The sequence below is a fragment of the Hirundo rustica genome, chromosome 25, assembly GCF_015227805.2.
Source record: "Hirundo rustica isolate bHirRus1 chromosome 25, bHirRus1.pri.v3, whole genome shotgun sequence".
Taxonomy (NCBI): Eukaryota; Metazoa; Chordata; class Aves; order Passeriformes; family Hirundinidae; genus Hirundo; species Hirundo rustica.
In genome coordinates, this window is record NC_053474.1 from 1,899,469 (window position 1) to 1,913,490 (window position 14,022).

A 14,022-nucleotide genomic window follows, 5' to 3' on the forward strand; every position below is an offset into this window, starting at 1 on the left:
GCCCCTGCCCGGATCTCCTGCCTCTGCTCAGAAGGTAATTATGCTCGACTGGGATCTGCAAAATTCATGGCTGTAAATGTCTCCAGGCGGGGAAAGGTGCTTGTAACTCAGAAAGAATCAAATGCCAAAACGCCGCTGAGGAAAGGGCCAGAAAGAGCTTTAATTGCCCCAATGAATCAGTGTCACCCCCGGCTTCCAGGACATCGCTGCACATCAGCCCTGTTGGCAGCCTGGGCTGGGGAAGCGTTTCCAAAAGCGCTGCCAAACGGGCAGATGTGGATCCTGCTCCCAGCTCCGTGAGTGCAGCCTGTGCAGGGCCAGCCCTGGCTCCGCAGTTTGCCCCCATGGGCCCAAGGGCAGGATCTCCATGTCCCCAGGAAGGGAAGCACAGGATGAGCAGGGCCTGGGGATCCGCAGGGACACAGCGGCATCGCCCTGAGGAGCGCTGCTCTCGTGGGATAAACGTTCCAAAGCTTGGCTGCTGCTGCTGCAGGGGGGTGGTAACGAGTGAGAGCAGGCTCAGCGTGGTTCAAGGAGCTGTGCAGGGGCTCAGCCCTGAGCTGAGCTCTCTCAAAGGTGCCAATCTGCTGGGTGAGGGAGCCTGGACTCACTTTGCTCACATCGGAGCATTGCCTATAGGGCCACAGACTGGTCTGGGCTGGGAGGAACCTTAGAGCCAATCTCATTCCACCCCTGCCATGGCAGGGACACCTTCCACCGTCCCAGGCTGCTCCAAACCCCGTCCAACCTGGCCTTGAGCAGCCACAACTTCTCTGGGCAGCCTGTGCCAGGGCCTCACCACCCTTCCAGGAAAGAATTTTTTCCCAATATCCAGTCTAAACCTATTGTCCTTCAATTTAAGACCCCATTTCTGGTGACCCCAGCTCCATCCTCGGTTCAGGGCTGACTTGCCAAGGGATCCAAGCACAGCAGCTGGCACTGGCACTGGCACTGCTGCCATTGCCCACAGTGTTAACCCTAGTTAACAATCTTTTTAAAACTGAACTCCCTAGGAGCTGGTTATTCCAGGATTCCAGCCATTAAGGGCTTGTTAATATTTATGAAATAATTAATAGATGCACCTCTGTCCTTTAATAACTCATATGAAGTTGTGCTGGGGAAGGCACCGGGCGTTCTGCTCAGAGCAGCTCAGAGCAGGAGGAGCCCTCAATTAGAGATTAAACACACACAGATTTATTACACAAAGTTATGAAAAATAAAGGCATTTAATTTAAGAAATAACGAGGCAAGTTCTGCTCCCTGGAGAGACGTGTTAACAAGGAGGAAGAACATTTCCAGGGGGCCTGGCCCCGTTGTGGTGAGCTCATTCCTGATGTGGGATACGCGGTGCTCACCAGGGCGGGGGCTGGGAAGGGCAGGCAGGGCCACTCCAGTGCATAGATGATGTGTACACACACACACACGATGTTTTCCAGGAGTTTTCCCGCTTCCAGCTCCTCTCCATGAGCACAAGGTGTTCCTTTGCTCCAGGGACCCCCGGGCAGGTGCCCCCCGGGCAGGCTGGGGGTCTCTGGAGCGGCGCTGGAGGTGGCAGCACACTCACAGACCGCTGCCTCGACGACAATCTGTATTTTCAATTTTCCAAAAGATTACGTTTTCCTCTTCAAAGATGTTGCCTCCTGCTTTTTTTTTCTTTTGACCTGAATAAAGTGGAAGACGATAGAATCCAGATGAAATTTATATCTACATTAACCTCACACGGCCTGGCGCCGCTTCCAGGTGCTGCGGCAGGAGCGGATCCAGTTACAATCAGGTGCCCACTGGGTCTGAGTGATTCCCACTCTGATTTAACAGCACTAAGTGCTGCTGTGAAATGCAGGGAGTGCAGCTTCCCCCCGGGAGGCTGGTGGAAAAGCTCTGGGGTACGTTTTCCTTGAGAATTGTCCGTGGCGGGGGAGAGGTGTGACCCTGTCACCTCCAGACATCAGAAGGTGACAGCGGGGTTGTCACGGAAGCTCTGCTCCGAGCTGCTGCCAGCTGGGCACAACGGTGCTGTGCCCTGCGGGATGGTGCTGTGCCCAGCAGGATCCTGCTCTGCCCAGTGGGATGATGCTGTGCCCAGCAGGATGATGCTGTGCCCAGCAGAATCCTGTTCTACCCAGTGGGATGATGCTGTGCTGAGCAGGATGATGCTGTGCCCAGTGGGATTTCACTGTGCTGAGCAGGATGATGCTGTGCCCTGCGGGATGATGCTGTGCCCAGCAGGATCCTGTTCTACCCAGTGGGATGATGCTGTGCTGAGCAGGATGATGCTGTGCCCAGCAGGATGATGCTGTGCCCAGCGGGATGTCGCTGTGCTGAGCACGATTACGCCACTTCAGCATCTGGACAGGAACTCCCACCCGGATTTTGGCAGCAGGGGCGGCTGCCGGGAGCTCTCAGGCTGGGAGGGGCGGCCCAGGCTGGGTTGGCCAGCAGAGAGCATTCGCTTTGCTTTGCATCTCCTCAGGTTCCTCCTGCAATTTGCATTTCAAAGCCTCCCCTGTCCTGCCTGTGTCCCCAGACAGGCTTTGTGCAGCCACGAGAGCTGGAGGCCAAGGAGAGGGGCACTCACAGCCCTCCCAGGCACAAATCCCTGCAGGGACAGGCTGGATCCCCCCAAGCCAGATCCCAGAGCCGGGCATGGTGGGGGCTCCAGCTGCAGCAGGAGAGTAGTGGGGGAAGGAGAGGGAGAAATTGGATTCAGAGGCAGCAAATGCAACTCCCCAGAATGGATGTACATTTTCATTATACACTGAGTAATTGGTGGTAATACAAGAGATATGGGCAGTATCATTATAGACCAGGCTGTGCTGGAGATGGATTATCATCATCTGTCATTATCTGGGCTTCCTTGTGGCTGCTAAAATTGTAGAACATGATTTTAATAACCCTGGAAGGCAAGAATCATTTTTCTTTTGTCACTTAACAACTTGGCCTCATTCAGTGATACCTTTAAATAAGAAGGGGGGATTAATTTCTAGTGGGAAATGCAGAGCTGGTTGTTTCCTCCTCTCTTCATTTGCGAAGGGGCCCCCCTTCGACGCCTGACAGCTTTCAAGGAAATTGCAGATAATGGGGACAGGATGTCAGCGTGGAGCAGGGGGCACAGGATCACGAGGAGATCACGCAGATCACCCCGTGGTGGTGCTGACACCGTGCCAGCCCTGTGCCCCCCAGGACGGCACTGATGGCACTGGGAACCACAGCCTGAGCCTCGGGGAGTCTTGGCCAGGAGATGTGGGCAGCATCAGAGCCATCGGGGGACCCCAAGCTCCAGTCCCACCCAGCAGGGCACGGACACGGCCGTTTCCCAGCGGCCAGGGGAGCTGTGTGGCTCCTGAGCCCCCTGGACGCTGTCAGGCTCATTTGTGGGTGTTTCGTTCGTCAATCCTCCTGGCCGTGGAAAAAGCCAGCAGCGGGAGAGGGACAAATCAAATTACGAGGCAGCTAATGAAAATAATGGGGAATAAAGCACTTTTGGAGGCTGCTGGGTTGGATTCCTATTTCCCTGTGTCACTGGGTTCAAGTGGGGATATTTGTAACCTCACGAAGATGTTTCATTGCCTTTGTGATTAGCTCAATTGACCATGGATTTTTTTTTTTATTCTTTTTGCTCTCACAGATCTGAGCCCTTGGAAGAGGAGAAGTGCCAACTCCAAGTCACATTCCTGCCCCACAGCTCGAGCACCCGGAGCCACCCTGTGCCCTCCAGAGACAAACCGGCAGCGTGTCCCAGATGTGGATGGGGAAAGAAGGGGGGTCACCCTGGGCAGCACAGCCGAGATGGGGGGATTCATACAGCAGGAGCAAAGCGGGGAGCAGCTGGGACAGCTTTTCCATGCAATGCTCCAGCCACGAGCAGCTGTCAGTGCCTGCCTGGGCTGGCAGCCCCTACCTGCAACTATTGACTCTGAGCAAATAATCCCCAGGTATCCTTTTCTCCTGATAAAAGCCGGGTTCAGGTTTTTTTTGGTGGGTTTTTTTTTTTTTTTCTATTATTGTCAGAGGTGTTTATTAGAGCAGAAAAATAATAGTGCTCTGCTTGCTTGCAGCCTGATTGCCAGGAAGTGCCGGGAGTGGCCTCGCAGCCCCCACAGCTGGGATCAGACCCAGACTGGCACCACGGGCACTGCAGGGTCAGGGGCTGTGGAAGTGGGGGGCTGAAAAGCCCCTGCCCAGGTGGCAGCATCAAAGGGAAATTTGTTTTCAGCAATGGCAGAAGGAGAGGATGCTTCCCAAGTGTGAGCTCTGGAGTGACTCAGCAGGAGGGAGCAGGAATTTCCAGGAATACGAGAGGTGGGAGGCTGGCACAGGGCTCAGACAAAGGACATGGGGAGGTTCCTCTGCCGCAGACACCTGTGCAACAGAGGCAGGAGCTTAGGGACAGGCGAGTTCTAGGTGATCCCAGGGAGGATCTCTCCCTCCTGCCCATCCACCCTGCCAAACCGCTCTGCCCAGCTGGAGCTGCGGCCCCTTGGCACCGCTTTGGCAGAGTAGAGATGAAAAATGGCAGCACATCCTGCCCCCCCTCGCCATGCCCCTCAGAGCCCCCCCGGATCTGCCATGCAGAAATTAATCCTCCTGCTTCATTAATTGCAGGAATGTGTCGGGAGCTGTTCAAGGTCAGCCTCTAGGACCCCTGCCATCAATCCTCTCCAACTTGCAGCTGCCTCCATGGGGAGGAGCTGGCAGTGGCACAGCAGGGACGAGCTCTGGGGACATCTCTGGTGTTTGGGGGACCAGAGCCTGCAGACACAGGCTGGTCCTGGATGGGTTTCTGTCCCTGGAGTGGCTCCATGCTGACAGGCTGCCCACGTCCCCCTGGCTCCTGGTGATGCCAGCCGGAGCCAAGGGTCCTCTCCCGACCACCTCTGCCCACCCACAGAGTGACTTGATGGGCAGCCCTCTGCTCCCTCCTCAGCGCTGAAGAGGGTAGTCTGAATTAATTGCATTGGGCACCAATTAACCAGCTCTCCTCACCCATTAGGGACTGCAGAAGCTTTTGCACTTAGATCTTGCATCTTACATGACTGGTAATATTCTATTTTTTGTAGGGAATGAAAAGAAGAAAGGGAAAATCCCTTTAGGGGAGCTGGGTTTTGCTGCCTGCAGAGCTGATACACACCAGGAATATGCTTTATTCTGTTTAAGAGCAATGATCCACCCAGCAGGGATGGAATCAGAGGCACGGGAAACAGAGGCGTAGCTGAGAGCTCCCGGGCACCGAAAGTGGGGCTGCTGCCTGTGGTCTGCAGCCAGAGCTGCCCTCAGGGTCTGGCCATGCCCACGGGCTGCTGCCCAATGCCATCGGCCCCCATCCTACGCACTGCAACCAGGAAAAACCCCGCAGCTGCTTCCCCTTTCCACCTTCCCCCTTCCCTGATGGCCTGAGGCTTGGGGGGCTCTTGTCATGAACGGGGAGCCGCTACCCCGGCACTCACCCCAAAACCTTCTTTGTGAGCATCCCCCCTCCCTCCAAACCGTGCTCCCCTTGCCGTCCTGCGCCGCTGCCCGTGTCACCCCCTGCCCCTGCAGCGTGGGACCCTCTGTCACCCAGCTGGCTCTCACACCCCGGCAGCCCCCTCCCCGTGCATCCTCCTGCCCCAGCCCCTCTGCCAGGCTGGCCGGGACCCACGGCCCAGGATCTCTGCAGGGGTGGCACCCTGCACCCCGCCTGGCATTCCTGTCCCTTCCCAGGGCCGGGATCCGGGAGCTTGTGAGCGTGACTCAGAGCCGGAGGGGAACCGAGAGCGCAGTCAGAGGCACGTCCGCTCCATCCCCGCTCCGGGCCGGCTGTCCCGGCACATGGGCGCTCCGGGAGCCCCTCGGGCCCAGCCCTTTCCCTGCGGAGCCCCAGGACGGGCGTGCTCTGGTGCGGCATCCGAGGTCGCCGTCCCCACCGCGATCCCAGCCCGTGGCCGGGCCCCATGGGCGGCGGGCGTTTGTCGGTGTCCAGCTGGGTGTTTGCGGCGCTACGCCCTCGGTTCCCACGGAGATGCCCACGTCGCCATGGCTACCCACGGATATTCCTGCTCGGCTGGTAAACAGCCCGCACGGCTCCGGCTTCCGTCCCGAGCCACCGCGGCTTGCTACACCCCAGGGAAATGTTGCGAGGGCAGCTCCCCCGGCCCGGGCAGGCAGCAGGCATCGCCTCCGTGCCCCGGCCCAGGGTGCTGAGCCCCCATCGCACCCCCGCCAGCAGCTTGGCCAGTTACAAGCAGAGCAGATTTGGGGGGAAAGTGCCTTGGACTGTGGGGTTTGTGGGGTCGGCAGTGAGAGCCCCAGATTTTGGCAGCGCGGGGACATCCACGAGCGCTGTAGCACCCCGAGGGGATGAAACACCGCCCCAGAGTAAACAGCTCTTTGCACAACAGCCGTCGTGCTTGCGAAGGCTGTGAGTGTGTGCGGGGTTGAGCAATGCTCTGTTTACCCCCCACGCCAGCCCCATCCCGCCAGACACGGGATTCCCCACCGGGGCTGTGCTCCAGCCTGGCACGGGTGGGCACAGCAGCCCGGCACAGCCCCAGGCAAGGAGCTGTTGAAATAACACAGCTTAATGGTCAGTACTGGGAGATACTGGTGGGAACATCACGTCGTGGGCTGCCCTCGGCCGTCTCGCAGGCCACTCAGCCTGGGGCAAGCTGGACTACGTGTTCATGGACACAGACACAGGCCTGGGGATGTGAGCTGCTCCCCGGTGGCACCGCACCACGCTGGCAGCCACAGCTGGGCTTGCCTCCTGCCCCTCGAGCTGCTCATTCCCTGGCCCACGGCCTCCTCTCACGTTCCTCCGCCGTGTCCCCCAGCCCCGGGGGGTGGCCCCAGGGCAGCTGCAGTGAGGAACTCCCTGTGCCACATCCCGGCCGTGCCCAGGCCGGCCCTGGCACGGGCAGGGTGGAGGCCGGGCGCTGCTCGGGGCACCCGCGTCCCCTGGGCTTTCCTGCCTGCGGCCAGCGAGGGGGTCGCAGACTTCAGGGAAGTGTTTTGCAATCCCCTTCTTGAGAGCGTCACAGCAACTAACGGCCCCGGTTTTGAGGAACTAACCGTGGGGAAAGCAGCATGTTAGCAAACAGACTGAGCACGGCCGGCCGCCGGCAGCCGGAGCCCCGCGCTTGGGGCGGGCGGTGAGCGGCAGCCGGGCACGCCGGACACGGAGGAGAGGCGGGGATGGAGGCCAGGTACGGGTGGAGGGGAGGTAGGGGTGGGTGCGCGGCGCTCAGGTCCCCGCGGGCAGTGTCTGGTCCGTGGCTGCTCTAACCTGTGCCCTCCCTGGGACAGCCCCACGTGCTGAGCGCTCAGCGGTGGCCGCTGTCCCGCTTCCCACGCTCGAGCGCTTTGCGTCTCTCTGGGTGTTGGTTTGGGGCGTGAGGAGCTGGGCACGGTGTGGGCAGCCCCTCCTGAGCCACGAACGCGTCTGGGACCCACCCGGGGCACAGGATCCGGGCAGGGCCAGAGGCAGCCGCCGCTCCCAGGGCCATTCCCAGCAGCGGGCAGGGGATGCGGCTGTCGGGGACGCCGGGAGGGGCGTGGGCAGGACCCCGCAGCTCCGGCCAGTGCCGCTCTGCTGCTGTCGGTCATTCGCTTCCCTCTCCCAGCTTATCGCGCTCCGCCGCCCTCAAACCGTAAATCTCTGCCCGGCAGCGGCTGGAGATAGCGGAGATAAAATCAGCCCGTGCCTGCGGCCGGGCACTGGGCGCCGTGCCCGGGATGGGCAGCGGGGCCGGGACGGTGCCGGCGGTGTGGAGGGACCCGCGTTCCGGGCTCTCCGCGCTGCGCTTCCCACGCCGGCGGCTGTGGCGGTGCGGGCGCCGAGCCGGGGGCGGAGGTGTCAGAAGGGCTGCGGGAAGGGCTGACGCTGACAGAAAGGACATTTCTGCTCCAGGAAGCGCCGGTGACAATGAAGCCCGGCTGCTTCAGCCCACCTCGTCCCCAGCCCTCGCCGACCCCCAGGACAAGCCGCTTTCTGCGTTCCAGGTGATGCCAAAGCCACGGAGGAGACCATGGCCGGGCGCGGTGCTGGGACACCCTCCCTGCTGCAGCTCTCCCTGCTGCAGCTCTCCCTGCTGCAGCTCTCCCTGCTCCTGCTCCTCCACCTGGGCGGTGAGTGCTGTCCGTCCTGTCCTGTCCCACAGCCACACCATCCCCGTGGGGCCGGGGCACGGGCAGGCAGGAACGGCGGCAGCGCGGCAGGCGCGGGCAGGATGGGGCCTGGCACACGCCGGTGGCTTGCCCAACGCTCGGCTCTTCCTCTCCAGAGATGGGGGGCCCGTCTAAGGGAAGAGGCTCGTCCCTGTGTCCTGCCTGGGAGCCGAGGAGCTGAGATGGCTTTGTCACGGCTGTGCCCTGGATGTGACACGTTTTTCCTGCCTGCAGGGACACTGGGCTGTGCCTCGGTGACCGTGGGCTCCCCCATTGTGCCCCTGGGCTCGGCTGTCACGGCGTCCTGCACCGTCCAGAGAGAGCTCTGCCGCGGCTTGGAGCAGGGGAAGGTCCGGATCAGCTGGATGCTGGACAACAAGCTCGTGGCTGGGAGCCAGCGCCAGGGCCCTGGGGGCACAGAGGTGTCCAACCTCACCCTGCCCCGGTTCAACCACACGCAGGCCAGGCTGTGGTGCTGTGTGGAGTGGAATGGGACCAGGCAGCGCGTTGGCATGGCCGAGATCAGGGCAGGCTGTAAGTCTGCTGCCTTTGTGGGTCACCCTCCTCCCCGGCAGGGACGGGCACTCGCTCAGGTTCTTTCCTGGCTGCTCTCCCCCAGACCCTCCTGAGAAGCCCCTCAACCTCAGCTGTGTCCTGAACCTCAGTGACTACGGGCTGACGTGCCAATGGGAGCCGGGAACCGACAGCCACCTCCCCACCAGCGTGGTGCTGAAGTGCTCCGGGTAAGTCCCAGGACCTCGGTCCCCTGCCAAACCCCACATCAAGCCTCCCCCTCTGCCAGGGGTACCCCGAGCCCACCGCTCTGTCTGCCGCAGGGGCAGAGCCCAGGCAGTGACGGGCTGCACCCCGCGAGGAGGGCACAGCCAGTGCACGGTGCCGCGCCCGCTGCTGCAGCTGTACCGGCAAATGGAGATCTGGGTGTCTGCCACCAACGCCCTGGGCACGGCTGAGTCAGAGCACCTCCGCATCGACCCCATGGACGTGGGTGAGTGACGGCGCAGAGCTCGGGGGCCGGGGAAGCTCCTCAGCGGTGACAGGGGTATTAAAGCGACATTAAAGCACGCCGGGCCTTGAGGTCACATTTCACGGGCGGGTTCCGTGATGGATGTCCTGCCGGCATGGATCGGGGCCAGCGCTGCATTACGTGCGGCGGGTTATGAGCTGCCAGTTGACCTGCTGCACTCCACAGCTCCTGCAGCAATTGATTACCCATTTATTCAGCAGGTCTATTAATAATGGATCCAGTACCCATAAACTATTTATAAAAGGCGCCTTCCCAGATGGAGAGACTTATCCTCCCCGATCTGGGGCTGGGGACGGGCTGCCCAGGAACCAGCTGAGCCCTTCCTTGGCTGTGCCACACTCTCAGCCCCGAGCAGACACAAATGTGGGGTGTTCCAGCCACCAGGCCCCATGGGATCTGTTTTCTCTGCATAGATGTTAGTGCAGAACTGTGCCAGTGTTGCGCTCACGACCAGAGGCACACACCAGCTCCTGTCCCTTGCCACCAGCCATTCTCCTAAATGTTTTGGGGTGGTTTCCCCCCATTTCTTGTTGCAGGACCCTGGCTGCAGCTCCTGGCATTAACAACAGGCACATGTGAGGTTGTGGCTCTGGGAACTGCCCGCCACAGACTTCCCCAACTCTCCCCTGCTCTTCCTACAGCCAAGCTGGACCCCCCAACCCTGCAGAGCATCCAGTCCATCCCCTTCCAGACCGACTGCGTTGCCCTGGCCTGGGACATGGCGTGGGGCACAGAGCACATGGAGCTGCAGTGTGAGCTGCGCTACCCGGGCACCCGAGGACCCTGCCTGGGCCCTGGTGAGTGCTGCTGGGGCACTGGGATGGGGCAGGAGCCAGGAGCCTCCCTCTGCTCCAAGCAGTGGGAGCGGGAGGGTCCCCATGTGAGGTCCCACACCAGGGCCGGCCCCTGCCCGAGGCGGGAGCCAGCACAGCCCTCCTTCCGGCTGCCACCAGGTCACCGGCATCATCGGCCGGGCCGGCACGGCGCAGCGCTGCGGCTTCCGCTTCGGCACGCAGTACCGCTTCCAGATGCGGTGCCGGCGGAGCTCAGCATCGCCACTGGCCTCCTGGAGTGAGTGGAGCCCGGGCAGGAACTACATCACCCACGAGAAAGGTGAGTGTGGGTCACGCAGGGTGTCCCCTCTGCCTGAGCAGGTGGCACAGCGCTGGGGACACAGGGCACAGCGCTAGGGACAGAGGGCACAGTGCTGGGGACACAGGGCACAGCGCTGGGGACACACAGCACAGCGCTGGGGACACACGGCACAGTGCTGGGGACGCAGCACAGAGCTGGGGACACACGGCACAGCGCTGGCGACACAGCACAGAGCTGGGGACAGAGGGCACAGTGCTGGGGACGCAGCACAGAGCTGGGGACACACAGCACAGTGCTGGGGACGCAGCACAGAGCTGGGGACACACGGCACAGTGCTGGGGACACACGGCACAGTGCTGGGGACAGAGGGCACAGTGCTGGGGACACACGGCACAGTGCTGGTGACACACGGCACAGTGCTGGGGACACAGCACAGAGCTGGGGACACACAGCCACACGAGCCCCTCTCAGCCTCTCCCCCTCCCGCTGCAGCCCCCACAGGGAAGCTGGACGCGTGGTGGGGGGCTCAGCCGGCCGGGACAGGGGGGCGGCAGGAGGTGCAGCTGCGTTGGAAGGTGAGCAGGGGCGGGTGGAGGCCGCGGGAGCTGTTGGGGCGTAGCCCCGGAGCCTGAGATCCTCGCAGGGCCTGAACACCCGCACACCCTGCCTGCACCCAGGCCCCACGGCAGCGGGAGGCCAACGGGCGAGTGCTGGGCTACCGCGTCACCCTGAGCCCCCGGAGGAGGGGCAGGGACCCCCCCACCGTCTGCAACACCACCCACACCCAGTGCAGCTTCTCGGTGCCCGCGGGGACCACGAGGGTTTATCTCTCAGCCTACAACGCCGCCGGAGAATCGGCACCGACCGAGGTCGTGCTCCTGGAGAGGAAAGGTGAGGGCATCACCCGAAACCTCCGCGTGTCCCCCGGGGCTCTGCTCCCCCCAGAGCAGGCTGCCATGGGCACACAGCCAGGGCGAGGAGAGCGCAGACCCTAAAGCCGGGCGCAGGGGGTGATGCGGGAGAGGTGCTCCCCTGCTTGTCCCGTGCAGGTCAGCCCCTGGCCGGGCTCCGGGCCGTGCCCGGGGGCGAGCACAGCCTCTGGGTGCACTGGGAGGCACCGCTGGCCCCAGTGATGGCCTACGTCCTGGAGTGGCAGCAGGTGACAACAGAGCCGGGGCACTGCAGCTCGTGCTGGCAGATGGAGCGGGATGGGGCAGCCACCACAGCCTTTATCCAGGGTAAGAGGGGGCTGCCAGGGGTCCCTGGTCAGCTCTCCCAGGGGGCTGGCACCCATCCTGAACAAACCAGGACCAAGCCCTGCCCCCAGCCCACCCCCCACCCTCCCTCCTTCCTCAGGGTAGGCGGGCTGGGGCAGGGGCAGCACAGCTGGGGGGGTCTCAGCAGCTGGTGCCCCGAACTCCCGGCCCCCTCTGCTCCCCATTGCAGATGGCATCAAGCCTTTCCAGCGGTACAACATCTCCCTGTACCCCCTGTACGAGGGCACTGTCGGGGTGCCCGTCCACACCACAGCCTACTCCCAGCAGAAGGGTACGTGGGAAGGGGGCCCCACCACCAAGACTTTGCCCCTCCAAAAGGAGGAATGACCTCTTCCCCATATCCAGGGGCCGTACCAAAGAGCTCAGCTCGAGGGGCTGGATTTGTCTCATCTCAGCTCCTCTACAGCATGGGCAGGTCCTGACGCCCACACCTTGGGAGTGGGATCCTCCCCCCATCAGTTCCCTGCCGAGGCAGGGGCTCTGCTCAGCACTGGGTCCCTCCTTGTCCTGCTCTTTCCAGCACCGTCCTACGCCCCGAAGCTTCACCTGAAGAGGATCAGCAAGTCAGAGGCCGAGCTGTGCTGGGAGCCGCTGCCAGTGGAGATGCAGAACGGCTTCATCACCAGCTACACCATCTTCTGGGCCAACATCATCACCGATGTGGCCAGTGAGTCCTGCCTGCAGCACCGCTGACCCACCTCGACGTGCTGGGTGGAATCAGGAGCCCCTGTGTCCTTCTCAGAGAGGGTCAGGGGGTTGTACGGGTCCCTCAGAGGGCTCTCTGCCAGCAGAGACCCGAGAGGCTGTGCAGGCAGGGGGATTCTGCCACACCAACAGCCCCTTGCTCCCCCAGGTGCCACCGTGAATCCTTCCCACAGCTCCTTTGTCATCCGGGGGCTGAAGCCATCGACCCTGTACAAGGTGCACATCATGGCATCCACGGCCGCCGGCGGCACCAACGGCACCGTCCTGACCCTGGTGACCACAGTGCTGGGTGAGGGCTGCAGCCACCCGGGCAGGGGGCAGCGGGAGGGCACCTGCAGCCCCCATCCCGCCCCTGCCCCATGGCACAGCACAGCCGGCGGTGCCCACTGCAGCTCCCTGTGACCCCGTCCCGCTCCCCAGATGACGCTGAGATCCAGTTCCTCTTCGTGACCCTGGGGCTGGTCTTTGTCGTGCTCATGGTGTTGCTCATCTGCTTCCAGAAGAACGAGCGGTGAGTACCAGAGCCCCGCCCCGGGCCGGTGGGACAGGGCGGCCTTGCGGGGTGCTGACATCCCTCGGGGGGATGGTGAGAGCCAGCCCGCCTCGCTGAGTCCCCTCATCCCCGTGGTCCCCAGGGTGAAGGAGCAGCTCTGGCCCAGCGTCCCCGACCCCGCCAACAGCAGCCTGGGCAAGTGGGTGCCGGCAGCGGTGCCGCAGGTGAGAGCGGGCGGCTGCTCCCCGGCCCCCCGGTGCCCCCCCGGCACTGTGAGGGGCAGAAGGGGCAGATGGCACCGGCCCTGACCTCCCGCCGGTCCCCAGGAACCGCTCCAGATCCTCGCGGCGAGGGAGCCCGGCCCCGCCGCCATCTCCACGGTCACCGTGCTGGAAGGGGAACCGGGGAAGCAGGCGGGGAAGGAACAGCCCGCCCTGCCCGCCGCCCTCCCGGCGCTGCCCCGGCCCTACGTGCGGCAGGAGGGTCCCGGGGAGCCCGTGCAGTACGCGCGGGTGGGGGGCGCGGGGTACCGGGGGCAGCGGCTGCTCCCCGAGCCCGGTCCCCGGTTCTACGAGAACCTGCGAGGCCGAGGGAACGGCGGCGGCGGCGCGGGGGACTGGGGGTTCCTCGAGGAGCCCCCCGCAACCTTCCCGCTGCTGCAGGGGCTCCGCATCGGCGGGGCCGAGGAGCTGCACGAGTGCCGGGCGGACTAGAGCGGGATGGAGCCGGGCAGCGACAGCGGGAGCCCTGGGGTCCAGCCGCGGGGTTCCAGCCGCACCCCGGGGCGCTGCCCGGCTCCACCCCGCTCTGTATGTGTGTGTGTCCCTTCCCGACCGTCTCCCTCCGAAATAAACGGGGACGTGCTGAGAACACCCCGGGTGCTGAGAACAACCCGTCTGCCTCTGCGGGAAGGGGATGGGGACGGGAATGGGGACAGGATCGGAACCAGGACTGGGACGGGGACCGGAGCAGGACGGCGACGGGGACGGGGACGGGGACGGGGACGGGGACAGGGACAGGGACAGGGACAGGGACGGGGACGGGGACGGGGATGGGGATGGGGATGGGGATGGGGATGGGGATGGGGATGGGAATGGGAACGGGAACGGGGATGGGGATGGGAATGGGAATGGGGATGGGGATGGGGATAGGGATAGGGATGGATGGGGATGGGGAACAAGACGGGGACAGGACGGGGATCGTGACCAGGACGAGGACGGGGATCGTGACCAGGACGAGGACAGGTAGTGGAAGAAACAGAGACA

General features: G+C 63.1%; 1 protein-coding gene across 1 annotated transcript; it reads left to right on the forward strand.

The window, feature by feature from the left end:
* Window positions 1-6,012: 6,012 nt before the first annotated feature.
* On the forward strand, window positions 6,013-13,481 carry CSF3R (colony stimulating factor 3 receptor). The gene is given in 17 exon segments (XM_040086270.2): window positions 6,013-6,043; window positions 7,978-8,103; window positions 8,377-8,676; window positions 8,762-8,885; window positions 8,979-9,148; window positions 9,829-9,953; window positions 9,955-9,984; window positions 10,141-10,300; window positions 10,775-10,857; window positions 10,960-11,173; window positions 11,332-11,520; window positions 11,729-11,830; window positions 12,080-12,226; window positions 12,413-12,553; window positions 12,685-12,775; window positions 12,900-12,981; window positions 13,084-13,481. Coding segments are annotated over 17 exon segments (2,502 nt in total). The 3' UTR covers window positions 13,471-13,481.
* Window positions 13,482-14,022: the final 541 nt, after the last annotated feature.